Source organism: Pelodiscus sinensis, chromosome 6, assembly GCF_052426305.1.
Source record: "Pelodiscus sinensis isolate ZL-2025 chromosome 6, ASM5242630v1, whole genome shotgun sequence".
Classification (NCBI taxonomy): Eukaryota; Metazoa; Chordata; order Testudines; family Trionychidae; genus Pelodiscus; species Pelodiscus sinensis.
Genome location: NC_143057.1, coordinates 40,843,782 through 40,858,029, shown reverse-complemented (window position 1 = coordinate 40,858,029; position 14,248 = coordinate 40,843,782). Strand labels below are relative to the sequence as shown.

The 14,248-nt window shown below is 41.1% G+C and overlaps 1 protein-coding gene across 1 annotated transcript in view; it reads left to right on the top strand.

Moving 5' to 3' along the window:
• The window catches only part of LOC106732012 (uncharacterized), a 109,717-nt gene that overhangs the window by 14,420 nt on the left and 81,049 nt on the right, over positions 1 to 14,248 (top strand). The window contains exons 3-6 of the mRNA XM_075931757.2: positions 975 to 1,089; positions 5,253 to 5,332; positions 9,452 to 9,577; positions 12,286 to 12,347. Coding sequence (XP_075787872.2) covers positions 975 to 1,089; positions 5,253 to 5,332; positions 9,452 to 9,577; positions 12,286 to 12,347 — 383 coding nt within the window. The remainder of the gene's footprint in view (positions 1 to 974; positions 1,090 to 5,252; positions 5,333 to 9,451; positions 9,578 to 12,285; positions 12,348 to 14,248) is intronic.

Here is a 14,248-nt window from a genome sequence, read left to right as displayed (position 1 = left end):
CTGCCCCAGGCGTCCTGATTCAGCCACTGCTGGTCAGATTCAGCAGCGGCTGAATCAGGACGCCTGGGGCAGAGCAGCTTGGGTGCTGCTGGGTTGGTCCAGTAGCGCCGAGGAGCGGCGGCGCTACTGGACCAACCCAGCAGCACCACAGCTGCTCTGCCCCAGGCGTCCCCAAGTCAGCCGCTGCTGAAACTGACCAGTGGCTGACTACAGGAAGCCCCTGCCCCGGGCTTCCTGGAATCAGCCGCTGATCAGTTTCAGCAGCAGCTGACTTGGGGATGCCTGGGGTTCTTAAGTTGAATCTGCATGTAAGTCAGAACTGGCGTCCAGATTCAGCCGCTGTTGAAACTGATCAGTTTCAGCAGCGGCTGAATCTGGACGCCAGTTCCGACTTACATACAGATTCAACTTAAGAACAAACCTACAGTCCCTATCTTGTACGTAACCCGGGGACTGCCTGTATACATGATCCTGTAGTTTATTCTTCTCTGTCATAATTATTTTCCCTTTACTCTTATAATTATTTATTTTGGGTGCTAATCTAACATTTTATGACATGTAATAGTAGTAGTAGTAGTAGTAATAATAGCTTAACACTGATTAAGTAGCATCCATCTCTCCAATTCTTAATTCATTGTTAATGCAAATTGATTAATGTATTTTAAGTTGCTTAATTTTTGCATTAAAAAGAGCTGTAATGATGTAAACATAATAATTAAATTCATTGCTTTTTAGCCTCTTTTAATCACTTGCATGTAAATAACTCTGATTAGGCTGTTCTTGAGACTCAATGAATAAAGATAAATGTATGTTTTCTTGGAAATGTTTCTTGTGTAGTACAATAGAATGTGAAATTACAATAGTATACTTTGATTTACTCAGTGGAGTAAGATCATTCCCTATGATTTCTGAAAAATCATAAATTTATGATATGCAAATGTTTGGTAACATTTAGTGTTGTTACATATTTTTAGATAGGAAAGGCTCAGAAACCAAAAGCATTAAGACAAAAGTGCCTGGTTCAAAGAGGTATTGGGAGAAATCCAGCATTGCATGGTCATCTTACACACATGGAGAACTGAAGCCAAGGTTTGCTTACCTTTCTTTCTAACTTTTCTAACAATTCACTAAACATTACATGTAATGAATGCTCCATTTAGAATTTTAATGCTGACATTGTACACATCAGCATTCTTATCAACTTTGCCAATTTTTTTCAAGGGATGCATTATGTTGTTCTAAAGTTACAATTTAATTTGAAACATTCTAATTGTAACTCAAATTAGTCAAATTAAGTTAGAACTGAAATACTTAATTGAAAAATCAAAATTTTGATTCTACTACTCTGACTGCTTTTAAAAGAAATCAAACAGTGGGAATTCTAAAGGCAGCTGAGTGCAAAAGAGTAAATCTACTTCCCACACTGTTAGGCTACGTCTACACTGCACATTCTTGCTGCAGAAGATGTGCAAATGAGGTGTGGCGATGAATATCACCGTGCCTCATTTGCATACCTAATGAGCCGCCATTTTTGCACAAGGGACTTTTGAGCAAGAAGGAGTTGTCTACACTGCTCCTTCTTGCACAAAAACCCCCTCTTGTGCAGGAGCTGTTCTTCCTGAATGGCTCCTGCTCAAGAGGAGGTTTTTGCGCAAGAAGGAGCAGTGTAGACAGCTCCTTCTTGCGCAAAAGCCCCTTGTGCAAAAATGGCGGCTCATTAGGTATGCAAATGAGGCACAGTGATATTCATCGCCACGCTTTATTTGCATATCTTCTTGCGCAAGAATGTGCAGTGTATAGACGTAGCCTTAGTGTCCCTTGGAGTCATAATAAGATTTGTGGCAAGACATTTGTTCATAATGCTTTCCTCTTCATGTGAGATATTAGATGGTAAAAGGTTAACAAAAGATGATGGAAAACATAAAACTGTTAAGACAGAATAAAACTCTCCTCTATCTCCTGTGTCTGCCCACTTCTGTTCCTCTCAGCTGTAAGTGGAAACAGTGAGAGTATTGGTGAGGTTCAGGAACAGGGTTGGGTGGGGATTAGGGATGTTAAAAATTGTGTAACCGTATATCTGCTGAAAATCTCAATGGTTACATAGTTACTTGCACTGCTTAGCTTTGTACTACAGAGCCCATGGTGAAATCTTGCTGGGAGCAGGGCCGCTAGCCCCTGCCAGCCCAGCTCCCAGGAGGAGGCTTCGCTGTGACAGTTCTTGCTTGCCCAACTCCCAGGGAGGAGGCTTTGCAAATATGCCTCCCTGACAGGATGAGTGTAACCGATACCATTAACCAATCAGCATTCGCTTTTGGGTTAAAAATCAATTCGTAGTTTACACTCTTACGTCCCAAATGGAGTGGAGTTCTATTCTGCATTGGCTTATGGTCCCTGGTGGACTTAATACTAATGGTGAAAGGTAGCGATTAACTGAATAGTTGTGTAACTGCACAAAATACTATCAGTTGCATAACTATTCAGTAGTCCCCAAGGGTGGGGCCGGCAGCCAGTGAGCTCCTGGCCCCCTCCTGGGGAGCCCTCTGCCACACTCCACTGCTGCCTCTGTATCAGAGGCAGCAGCATGGGTTGGAAGCAGCTCTGTCTGTGCGGGGATGGGGGTGGGGGTGGGTTCCAAGCTCAGTGCAGACAGGAGCTGTGCTAGCCAGGGAGCTGTGTGAGCCTGGGCCCTCTGCAGACAGAGGCTGTTCCACTGCAGCCTTCCTTCCCGCCCTGCGCTGCTCCCCACCCTCAACACCAGCTCCTGCCTGCCCTTCCCTCCACCCGCTTCCTCTGTGAGAGGCAATAGGGTAGGAGACAGGTGGCTCCAAAGAGCTGGCACTGGAGGAGGCAGCAAGTGAGGGAGTGTGTTTAGTTGATAAGATTAACTGATAAGTGGTGCTTCTGTGAAACTCTAACTTGTCATGGTGGTGGATAGTTTTATCAGGGAATTGCGACTAATATTCTGCAGGACCTCACTCCACTGCACCTGAACAGTGGTTGGGTAGAGTGGGGTGGAGTATATGTGTTATTATTTCTCTAGCCATTGATTTCAGTGGGAGAAAGACTGAGCAGGGCCTGCATGATGCATTCTCCTTCAAATCCCCACCATTTTTATCAGACATGCTGCTAGTGCTGCCCAGGGTGGGTCATGAACAAGGCGTGAATGAGAGAATATTTAAGGAGAGTTCATCCCAAGGTGTGAATAGTAGAATAGGTCATCTGTTTCAGTCCCCTCTTTTCTTTTCTAAACTAACTAAACTAACCAAAGCATTTCTTCAGAGTTTCCTGGTAGATCATGTTTTCTAGACTTTTAATCATCTAGACTTTCTACAATTTGTCCACATCTTTCCCAAAGTATGGTACCCAGAAATGGACACAACCCTCAAGTTAAAACCTTATCAGAGTGGAAAAATTGCTTCTTGTATCTTTCATACAACACTCCAGCTAATACCTCTCAGAAGGATATTCACTTTTTTTAGAAACACTTTTGCATTGTAAACTTATATTTAATCTGTGACCCATAGTATCTAACCTTTCCAGTGAAAGATAAAACAAAAATGACATTTCACACTTTGGCCACCGCTGTGTTTCCTTAATTGTCTTTCCCTCCTCATTGAGTAATGGGCCTACCTTGTCCTTGGTCATTCTCTTTCTTCTTAGTTATTTGTAAACTGTTTTCTTGTTACCCATCACATCCCTAGCTAGTTTAATCTCATTTTGTGCCTTTCTAATTTTGTCCCTACATCCTTGTGCTGTTTTTTTTTAAATCGTCATGCTTCGTAATTTGATCTAGTTTCCACTTTTTCTTTGTCTTATTTTTTGAGTTTCAGATTGTTGAAGATCTCCTGGTTATGCCAGGGTGCTCTCTTCCCATATTTCCTATCTTTCCTATACTTTGGAATAATTTGGTTTTGTGTCCTTAATAATGTCTATTTAACAAATAGCCAGCTCTCTTGAGCTCTTCCCCCCCCCCCCCTTGGACTTGCTTCCATTGGGTTCTAGCTCTAATTTTGCTAAAGTCTGTTTTCTTGAAATCCATTGTTTTAATTCTTGCTGTTTTCCCTCCTACCATTCTTTAGAATCATGTGCTGTGATCATGAAATAATTAAGTTCATAATTATTTTTACCCAAGGTGCCTATATATACCTTCAGGAATTCAAATGGCTTGAATGGAATGAATTTTACAAACGTCAGTTTACTCCCTTTTCTGGATCATTACAGAATATTTAAATATGACAGGACAAAATATTAGTTCATTGCTGTAACCCACTTGATGGGTCCCTCCATTCAGTAATTTGCTATTTATCTTTACCCTTTGTGGGGGGGGGAGGGGAAGGGTTCAGTCAATTTTCATTCCATGTGACTTTCTTCTAAACCCAAACAAATTTGAATGAACTTTGTGTATAATCTGTCATAAGGGAGTATATCAAACGCTTTATTAAAATCTGCATTTTAATATGTGTGTATTTATTTCCTGATTGACTTCTAAATAAAATTAATGCTTTAAAACAACTCTATTTATACAGCGTGGCTCTATTTTCCCAGTTTGTTAACAAGGGGCAAGCAGTAATAATTTATACTAACACTAAAGGAATAAAGATTCAATAAGAACTTATAGTATAATTCGATATTTTGTATTAATTTGCTCTATAGTGGCTAAATGAAGAGCAAGAGTCTCTGCTTGAAATAAAACTAATGTTCATGTGCACAGTCATGGGGGGTGTGAATATCTGAATTAAGCTTTTTGCCTTCATGTGCCAAATTACCCAAAGGAGAGCTGCTGTCATTGGAAGTGATCTGATTAATAATTTATATTGTAAATGTCTGTTAATGAAAGGGGTGAATTCAGACATTACACGATTCAGAGGAAAGGAATCTGCATATCGATCTTTTTTAAGAGCCACTAAAACAATTCTATACCCAAACAAGTTAACTAAAATAATTTTTAGAGCTTTCTCTGGATATATGTGATATGGTTTGCAAACTATTTAATTGGCTCACATCATTTATCACATAGCAGTCACCATGGTTCTTTGTACTTTGAGATGTGTCTGCAGCTTATCATATGGCCGTTATCTCCACATATGTTGTACATTTATATATTTAATAAATGTGTCCAACAAGTTTAATAAAACCTATGCACAGTGTTTGTCAGTCCATAGTATTAAGTAACATATTATTAGCCTCTGATGATGGGCAAGCAGAAATAAGGAAATATACTATTCCAACAATTTTTTGTTTGCCTGATCTAGATCACACTGTGTTCAAAGACCAACCTCAGCTATCGTGGGCAAGAAGATGATCAATATATCTCAAAATATTCAGCCTTCAGGTATGTGAATCAATAACCAATAAATGTGACCAGATCTTTCAGACTGAATTAAGAAAATTATTATTTTAAATGTCATGAAAATATGTATAAGCAATTGATGCATGTAATTTTTGATAGTGGAGAGAGAAGGGGAGTATAGCTAGACTCCAGAAACAGAACTTTCTGCTGAAATAGCATATGTAACCGTATTCTGAGGGATCAACATTTATGTCTAATTTTTATATTTTCATTAAAAGCACAGATAAAAAATGGAGAAATGATTTGCTACTCTGGTGATCTAAAGAGCCCCTCTGCCATATCATTTTTCTGTATCGTTTCCCCTCTTCCTTGTGAGAAAAATGATGTGTTAGACGGATAATAGTCACTAGGGCTGAAATTTTGGTACCAACACTTCTCACCAGAACCCAAGTAAGCAGGCTTTGCACAAAAGATGAATATGGAAACTGAAAAAGATGGAATCCTCCATTCTCCCAGCCCAGAGGCTGGACTTGGAGCACTTGCCCAGCCAGCCTGAGTCCATTACTATATGCTGTGGTCTAGTAGCAGGTATAGCTTGCCATAACCTCACGGTACAGGATTTGTGGATACTAGGTCTGAATAGTTGGACCCATTTACTGTTTGCTCAGTTACCTACAATACTTTAACCTCTGCGCTCCTATACGGAGAGCCACCTCAGATCTTAACTCGAGCATGATTAAAGGTCTAGAGAACATGACCTATGAAGGAAGGCTGAAAGAATCGGGTTTGTTTAGTTTGGAAAAGAAAAGATTGGGGGGGAGAGGGACATGATAGCAGTTTTCAGGTATTTAAAAGGATGTCATAAGGAGGAGGGAGAAAACTTGTTCATCTTGGCCTCTGAGGATAGAACAAGAATCAAAGGACTTAAACTGCAGCAAGGGAGGTTTAGGTTGGACGTTAGGAAAAGGTTCCTAACTGTCAGTGTGGTCAAACACTGGAATAAATTGCCCCAGAACGATGCTAGGGCCCACCAACACTTTCTAAAGAGAGCTGCTGCTAATATGCATCTTCAAGCAGAAGAGCCAGAGGACACCTCATTCAGGGTGTTTGGCCAGATATCAGAGGCAGCAGCACAGGGGCAGCACCCAGCTCCCTGGGTGTGGGGCTGCAAGCATGAATCAGTGCGCACCGGGAGATGGCTTAAAAGCTGGCTCCCAGCGGCACCCGCACCTGGGGAGCCACCTGTCACCCTATGCTTCTGCCTCTGTATCAGAGGCAGCAGTGCTGGGTGGCAGGTGGGAACCAGTATGTGCAAGGAGCCAGTTTAAAAGCCAGCTCCCTGTGTGCTCCGGTTCCCAGGGAGCTGGCTGCAGGTGCATGTAACAATATAACCACTGAGTTTTTTCAGCAGTTACATATTTACACAATTGCCTACATTTTAAGGATCCCTAGTGTCCATCTTGCCAATCACCAGGGCTGGAATCTGCTTTTGGCCTCTAAGTCACATGACAGAGTGTACCTATGTAGTTAGGTACACCTGGTTCAGGCTGCGTCTTCTCTATGGGTGGCTAGGTCAGTCTACACATCTTCCAGGCATCTGCTTGACTGAGTGGTGACCATCCCAGGTTCAGTTCTCCATCCCTCACCTGGTAGACAACCAAGAGAAGATCATGACAGGGGTCCTGTTTCAGGCCACTCCCCACTCTACTGAACTGTTCTCAGATACCTCAGACCTCAAATGGGGCACTCACCTAGGCGATCTCCGGACCCAAGGCACCTGGGATTGGAAGTGCCCCTCCACATAAATGTCAAGGAGCAAAGGGCAGTGCGCAGAACATGCGAAGTCATCTTACTTCATCTCTTGGGCAGAATGGTCAGAGTCTTCTTGGACAAAACAGTCACAATGTTCTATGTTAACTGAAAAGGAGAAGTCCACTACTCAGTGTTCTGCCAGGGAGCAATCCATCTTTGGGACTTTTGTATCCAGCACAATATTCACCAGGAGGCTCCCCACTTCCCAGGTGTCAGGAACTTCTTGGCAGACAGTTCTCTCACCACAAGAGGGCTCACCATCCAGAAGTCACTTCCCTTCTCTTCCAGAAGTGAGGCAATCTCCAAATGGACCTGTTTGCCACCGGACAAGACAGGAAGTGCTTCAGTTTTTGCTCTAGGCAAGCTGCAAGAATGGGTTCCCTGTTGGATGCCTTCTTCATACCATGTATACAAGGTTTGCTCTAGGCCTTTCTCCCAATTCTTCTCATTACCAAATTCCTAATGAAGATCAAGCAGGACAAAGCAAGGATTATTCTCTGCCAGCATTGGTAAAGCTCTCTGATGAGCCTCACCATGCTCCTACCATGGCCCCTGCCCATCCACCCAAACATACCTTTCCAGGACCATGGCTGTCTGCTCCATCCTGACCTGGCTTCACTCCATCTCACAGTGTCTTCTTTGTGGCTGAATCCATAGAAGCAATTCTGTTTTGAATGAGTGCAGTGGGGGAGTGCAGTGAGTTCTTCTGGAAAGCTGAAAGCCAACAACTAGGCAGACTTACATGGAGTAGTGGTCTACGTTCTCCATGTGGGCAGTGGAGAAGGGACTTTCTCCTCTGTGGCCCCCATACAAAGTATCCTGCAAATCAACAAGGCCTTGCTCATGCTTTTATTAACGGTCACTTGGCTATGATCTTGGCTTTCTATCCCCTGATCTGAGGCCAGTTTGTGTTTTCCCATGACATTATGGTCAGGTTCTTGAAAGGCTTTGAGAGACTTTTTCCCCATATGTTTGGCCTCCTGTCCCCCAATGGGACCTTCACCTGGTCCTCTCTAGACTTATGGGTCTGCCATTGGAGCTCATTGCTTTGTGTTGTCTTCTGTACCTCTCTTGGAAGGTAGCTTTCCTTGTAGTGATCAGGTTGGCTAGAAGAGTCTAAGCAGCTCGACTTTGGAGCCCCCTTATACTGTCTTTTTTAAGGACAAGGTTCAGCTCCAGCCCCATCCTGCCATTTCCTTCCAGTCTTCTCCCCTAAACCACGTACGACCAGCGAGGAAAAACATCTTCATGCCCTGGATGTCAGGAAAGCTCTCACTTTTTCCCTAGACTGGATGGAGCCATTTTGTAGATCATCACATCACCCAGAGCTCTTCATCACATATGCAGAAAGGATGAAAGGGCTCTGGGTGTTCACATAAAGGGCCTCAAATTGGATAATTTTTTGAATCCAGGTGTGTTAGGAGTCAGCAAGTGTCCAGCCACCTCTGCTGCTCAGGCACATTTGGTGAAGGCTTGTTTGGCATCCTTCCTTGCCAATATTCCCATCTAGAACATCTACAAGGCTGTGATGTTGTCCTTGGTTCACACATTCACCATGCAATCACGCAACAAGCCCAAGATGATGCTGGTTTCAGTAGAGCTGTGTTGCAGTCGCCGTGTCGCTACATTCCACTCACCACTGGTGACACTGCTTAAGGTGCCCAGCTGCAGGGATCATATGCTTCTCTGTGCACCCCTGGGGCGGGGAGGGGGGGGGACTCTGTGCGCTCTCTGTGCTCCAGGCATGGCTCAGGCAGCTCCTGTTTGTCAGTTTCTGGCCAATGGGAGCTGCAAGATTGTACTGGGTGTAGGGGGACAGCATGAAGGCCTCCCCAGCAGTGCACAGCACACAGAGAAGCACAACCCCTCCCCCCCATTTTGAGCAGTGTGCAGGTGAGTGGCAGGCAGGGAGCCTGCCTCAGGGTCCCACTGGGTTGTAGGATGTTGGCAGGTCAGATTCAGCCTATAGACTGTATTTTGTCTGCCCATGTCTTAGATAGTTTCCAGGAAGTCCACTTCATCTTATGGAAACTATCTAAGTCCACTTCAAGTTATCCCAAAAAGATCATTCTGATCTGTCACATTGTTTCAATATAGTCCTTTGATCATCCAGGTCCACAGTAATACATAACCTTTGCATTTAATACAGTGGACTCCAATAATACTTAAACTTCTTCATAGATATTGCAGGAAATTGCTATATCTGTTACAAGGAGTTCTACCAGAGAAATTTGCTCTGTAGCATCCTGGTGGCATCTAGAGCATTAGGGTTGGTGGATTTCATGATGTGATAGTTAATGTCTACCTCTAACTTCCATAATATTATCAGAACTTTCCTTCTTTCTGTAGGTTGTGTCAGTTCCAAACAGATGAAAGTACATCCTCTCCCAAAACCTACCACATCTGCAAAAGCTCAGCAGAAACCACCTAATTATAAAGCTACATCAGTAGCTTTTGTGAAGACTGCTAATACTTGTAAGTAAAAAAAAAAATGTGTGCACATGTGTTGTTGAGCATGTTAATGATCCATAAAGTTGTATTCAGATATGCACAGGAATTATGTGTACATTTTTTCACATACTCAGTATGTTCTTTTTGTCACTTTTGACCTTCCTTTTCATTTACCTAACTTCCTTTTGCATTCTCTATGTGCTTTCTCTGTCTTTGGAACTAAAGCTCTGAGTGATAATCAACAGATTCTGATCTGGAAATTAAAAAGAAATAGCTTGAAGTAAATTGTAACATTGCAGATTAGAGAATCTGAATATAATTTAAATGGAGACAACAGACAATAGTAAGGAAGAACAGCAAGATAAAAACAAAAAAATGTTAAAGTTAAAAAAATTGAAAGTCAACTATAATTTCTAAGCCTGTTACTTCCTCAGTTTCCTTTGTCTTGTGTAATGTGTGTGTGTTCTCTGATCTGATCTAGTTTGAGAACTGATTCTGGAAGGTACCAAATACCTTTGGGAAGGTACTGAGAACCCTTGATTCTCACTGCAGTCTTGTGAAAATGACATCTTATTGACATCCACAATAGGATTGTGGATTGTATCTCATCTTCAAGACATCACTGCTATCATCACAATGCTTTCTTTGAGCATGTTTGGGCATTGGGACAGTCCTGATTTAGAAGGGAAATGGCTCCTTCTAAATTGCCAATACCACTTCCTACAACATCTTTGACTTTCCTTGGGGCCTCAAAAAATATTGACAGGTATAACTCTGCCATGGAAGATCTAACAAGATCGCAACCTGATACAACATTGCAAAAGATACATTTCTAAATGAACAAAATGATTTTGGAAATCCATGGTAGAAATCATTGCAGTGGATGAACAGGTCCCCTCCTTTAAAAATAAGTGGTCATTATTCAGAGACCCATTCCAAGACAATGGCTTTAATAAATACATTTTAAAATGTTGTACAACATAAAATAGAATGAATTTACTAGCTAAATGAAACGTATTCCTCATGAGTTTTTCTGAGCCTAACAGCATGGGCCTCAGTTGAAGCAAGGGAAATGCAAAATAAGTCAGTCAAGAGATCCATAAAACTGAACAAGGGTAGGTTACATGCAAACAGAACAGAAATATCCCGGGGATATTTATGGTCTACAGATGTATGACTGGAAAATTGAGAGTAAGGGAGTTTCCTGTGCTCATCCAAAGGAGCAGAGAAAATTGCATGTTTTGGTGGATGTTCTTTCTGCTGTGAACATTATTTAATAAACAGCAACGGTCTGTGGAGATGATTTTACAGAGTGATTTTAGTGAAGTATTTGTATTTGATTGTTAGCCAGTTGAAGACATCTGAATAAATTAAATCTGTTTTGTCTACTCATAATATCCTGGGGGTAACTTCTTCCAGTTCCTGACCAGACAAAGAAGAGTCTGCCCTGAGACAATCTACCCGAGGTGTTACATTGAATGGTGGGACAAAAATTTAGGAATTTATTTTTAGCTGTGTGTGAATGCTCATTTAGTGTGGATATGATCAATAAAGCCCTGTCTTGCAATGTACTGTTGAGCATCTGTGCTCCACAGTAGGCAGGGCTGGCCTCTTATTTATGTGTTGGTTGATTACATAACTACTTACATAACTTGTGTCTAAAATGGAAATATAGCAGACATTTGCATTCTTAATATTCTCTTGAAATGAATACTTGCTATTGTGGTCCATGTGAACATCTGTCTGAGGATATTGTGTTCGATGTACAAAGACAATCAGTGTGTCTGTTCCAACAGTGGCATTACAGTTTTGGCATTCAGCCAGTTTTGTTTTACCAACAGACACTATAGAAGTATTTAGGATGGTGTATGGCACTGCATAGATTAAAAGACTTTCTAGTGTAATGCCTTTTCACCAACAAATGTTTGATTATTTTAATGTACAGTGAATATAATGCAATTGTTCTGTTAGCAACTGCAGTGACAGAAATAAATAATATAATCCAGTTAATAATTGTGCACCACTCATACCAAGACCAAAAAAAAGTTGAAATGAATAGTTGCTGAAAATATGTTGTTTCATTGGAGTTTCTGTTATATTCAAGAGGGAAAAGACCTGTTAAGGCCAGTTAATTTATCCTCCCACTAATATGGGATTTTTTTTTGTCTAGTTCTGTCTTTAGATTAGTTTTAGAGCTTAAGTACCAGCATTTTCTTCCTGCCTTCAACAGCCTCTTTTTTTCACCTGTAAAATTGCAAGCATATTTATTTATACTTGCATTAAAATTACTCAGAAATCTAAAGTTGCTCAGGTCAGTACTCAGACATCTGTATGACAGTATTTGTAATCAAATAATTATACACATAAATAATTATAGCACAAAATTATGCTTGCAACTACTTGCTCCCATAATTTTCAGTCATAAAAAGGGAGGCCTTTTGAAAATGCTGGCATGATGTTGATATATGGAAGCACCAAATATATTTTGTCCTGAATGCTGCTGCTTTTATTCATTTGTTTTACATTAAAAGCAGTCAGTAAAAATCTGCCCCAACAAGAGATAAGCTAAACACCATACCAGGTCTTCTTCATCTCCGTTTTCTGTAATTCTAATTATTTATAGTGTGGCCAAATGGAAATATTGCTTCATATTTTCCTGATATATTGCTCTCTATTACCAAACTGACTTTCATGTAGCTCTGGAATTCTAGAATAATTTCTCTTTCACTCAGGCACTGACTCCAAGCAACATTGCAAAACTACATTTCAAGATGTTGAGGAAACAGTTAATTGGGTAAGTGTCTACATCCCTACTTAGCTGTATATTAAACAAGCTAGTATTGCAGAAGTTTGAAATATATATTTTTATGCTGACCACAGATCCAGTTTTTACAAATAAAGGATCTCGTCTGCCCAAAACATTGCACCTTTTGGATTGGGTCTTATGTGATACACGAGTTTCCAGGGGAGCCAGCTGAGGTTACTCATTTAGGGTGCACCTCAAGAAATGGGATGGCAAATTCCCAAAGCTGGAGGCTATTCACCAAAGTGAACACAAAGCTGCTTCTCTGTTACCGTATTGGTCAATCAGAAGTCCATACCACACAGTGCCCTTAAAATACCCATATACATATTTATAGTCAATTCTTATTAATTAGACTAAAATTTATTAAATAAGAAAAGAGAGCGTGAGAAAGTATTAGTTAAAAGATCAGTATACATACAGACGTAGTTCAGTTATTGAGGTTTAGATACATAATAGTGATGATCTTGTAGCTGTAAAGAATTCTTTCAGAATTTAGTTCATGGTTATAGTCAATAATCTGTATCCAAGGTGATTCTAGCCAGTGACTGGGCCCTCAGTCCTTGTGGCTTAGGTTTCCTCAGTATGAAACCTCAAGCAGATCTGAGACCCTAAGTCAATGTCCATTAAGAGGGGCACCAGGATTTCCTTGGATCTCATCCTTTATGGCCTGTAGCTTTCCCTGTGAGCATCCATGCAGATATGAGAGAAAAAATGTTTCTGTCAAAAGGGTGTTTGTTTATATCTTTGCGGCAGCTGCTGCAAAGTTGTCATGGGATAAGAGGGAAGGTCCTCTGATGAACTGATTACTGGTTAAAAGACAGGAAACAAAGGTTAGGAAGAAACGGTCAGTTTTCAGAATGGAGGGAGGTAACTAATGGTGTCCTCAAGGGACTGTGCTGGGACCAGTTCTAGTCAGCATATTTATAAAAGATCTAGAGAAAGGGATAAACAGGGAGGTGGCAAAATTTTCCAATGATATTAAACTGCTCAAGATAGTTAAGAACAAAGCAGACTGGGAAATGCTTCAAAAGGATCTCACAAAACTAGGTGATTGGGCAAAAAAATGGCAGATGTAATTTAATGTTGATAAATACAAAGTGATGCACATTGGAAAAAATAGTCCCAACTATACATACAAAAAGATGGAGACTAATTATAACCACTCAGGAGTGAAATCTTGGCGTCATTGTGGATAGTTCTCTGGAAATACCCACTCAATGTGAAGCAGGAGTCAAAAAAGTAAACAGAATGTTATGAATAATTAAAAGGGATAGAAAATAAGACTGAGAACATCTTATTGCCGTGGTATGCCCACATCTTGAATACTGTGTACAGATGTGGTTGCCTCATCTCAAAAAGATAAATTGGCATTGGAAAAGGTTCAGAAAAGGGTTGAAAAAAAAAAACCTAGATAAATTCATGGAGTTTAGGTCCATCAATACTTATTAACCAGGATGGATAGGAATTGTGTCCCTAGCCTCTGTTTGTCAGAGGCTGGAAATGGGTGACAGGAAAGGGATCACTTTATGATTACCTATTCTGTTCACTCCTTTTGGAGAATATTGGCCACTGTCAGAAGACAGGATACAGGGCTAGTTGGACCTTTGGCAAATGCTTATTTGGATAGTTGACACACTAGTCGACTAGTTGTTTTCCCCCCACTTGCCGCCTCTATCAGAAAGAGGCAGCAAGGGTGGGGAGAAGAGAGGGTGCTTCAAAGCGGCTTGAGTGCTCCACGCAGCAGCGCTTTTGCCTTTGAAATACAGCAACAGCTCTGGGGCTGTTGCTACACTTCAAAGGCAGAGGTGCCCTTATTGACTAATCAAATAGTCGATGCAAATTGCATCGACTATTCGATTAGCTGATTAATCTAAATTTAACATCCCTAC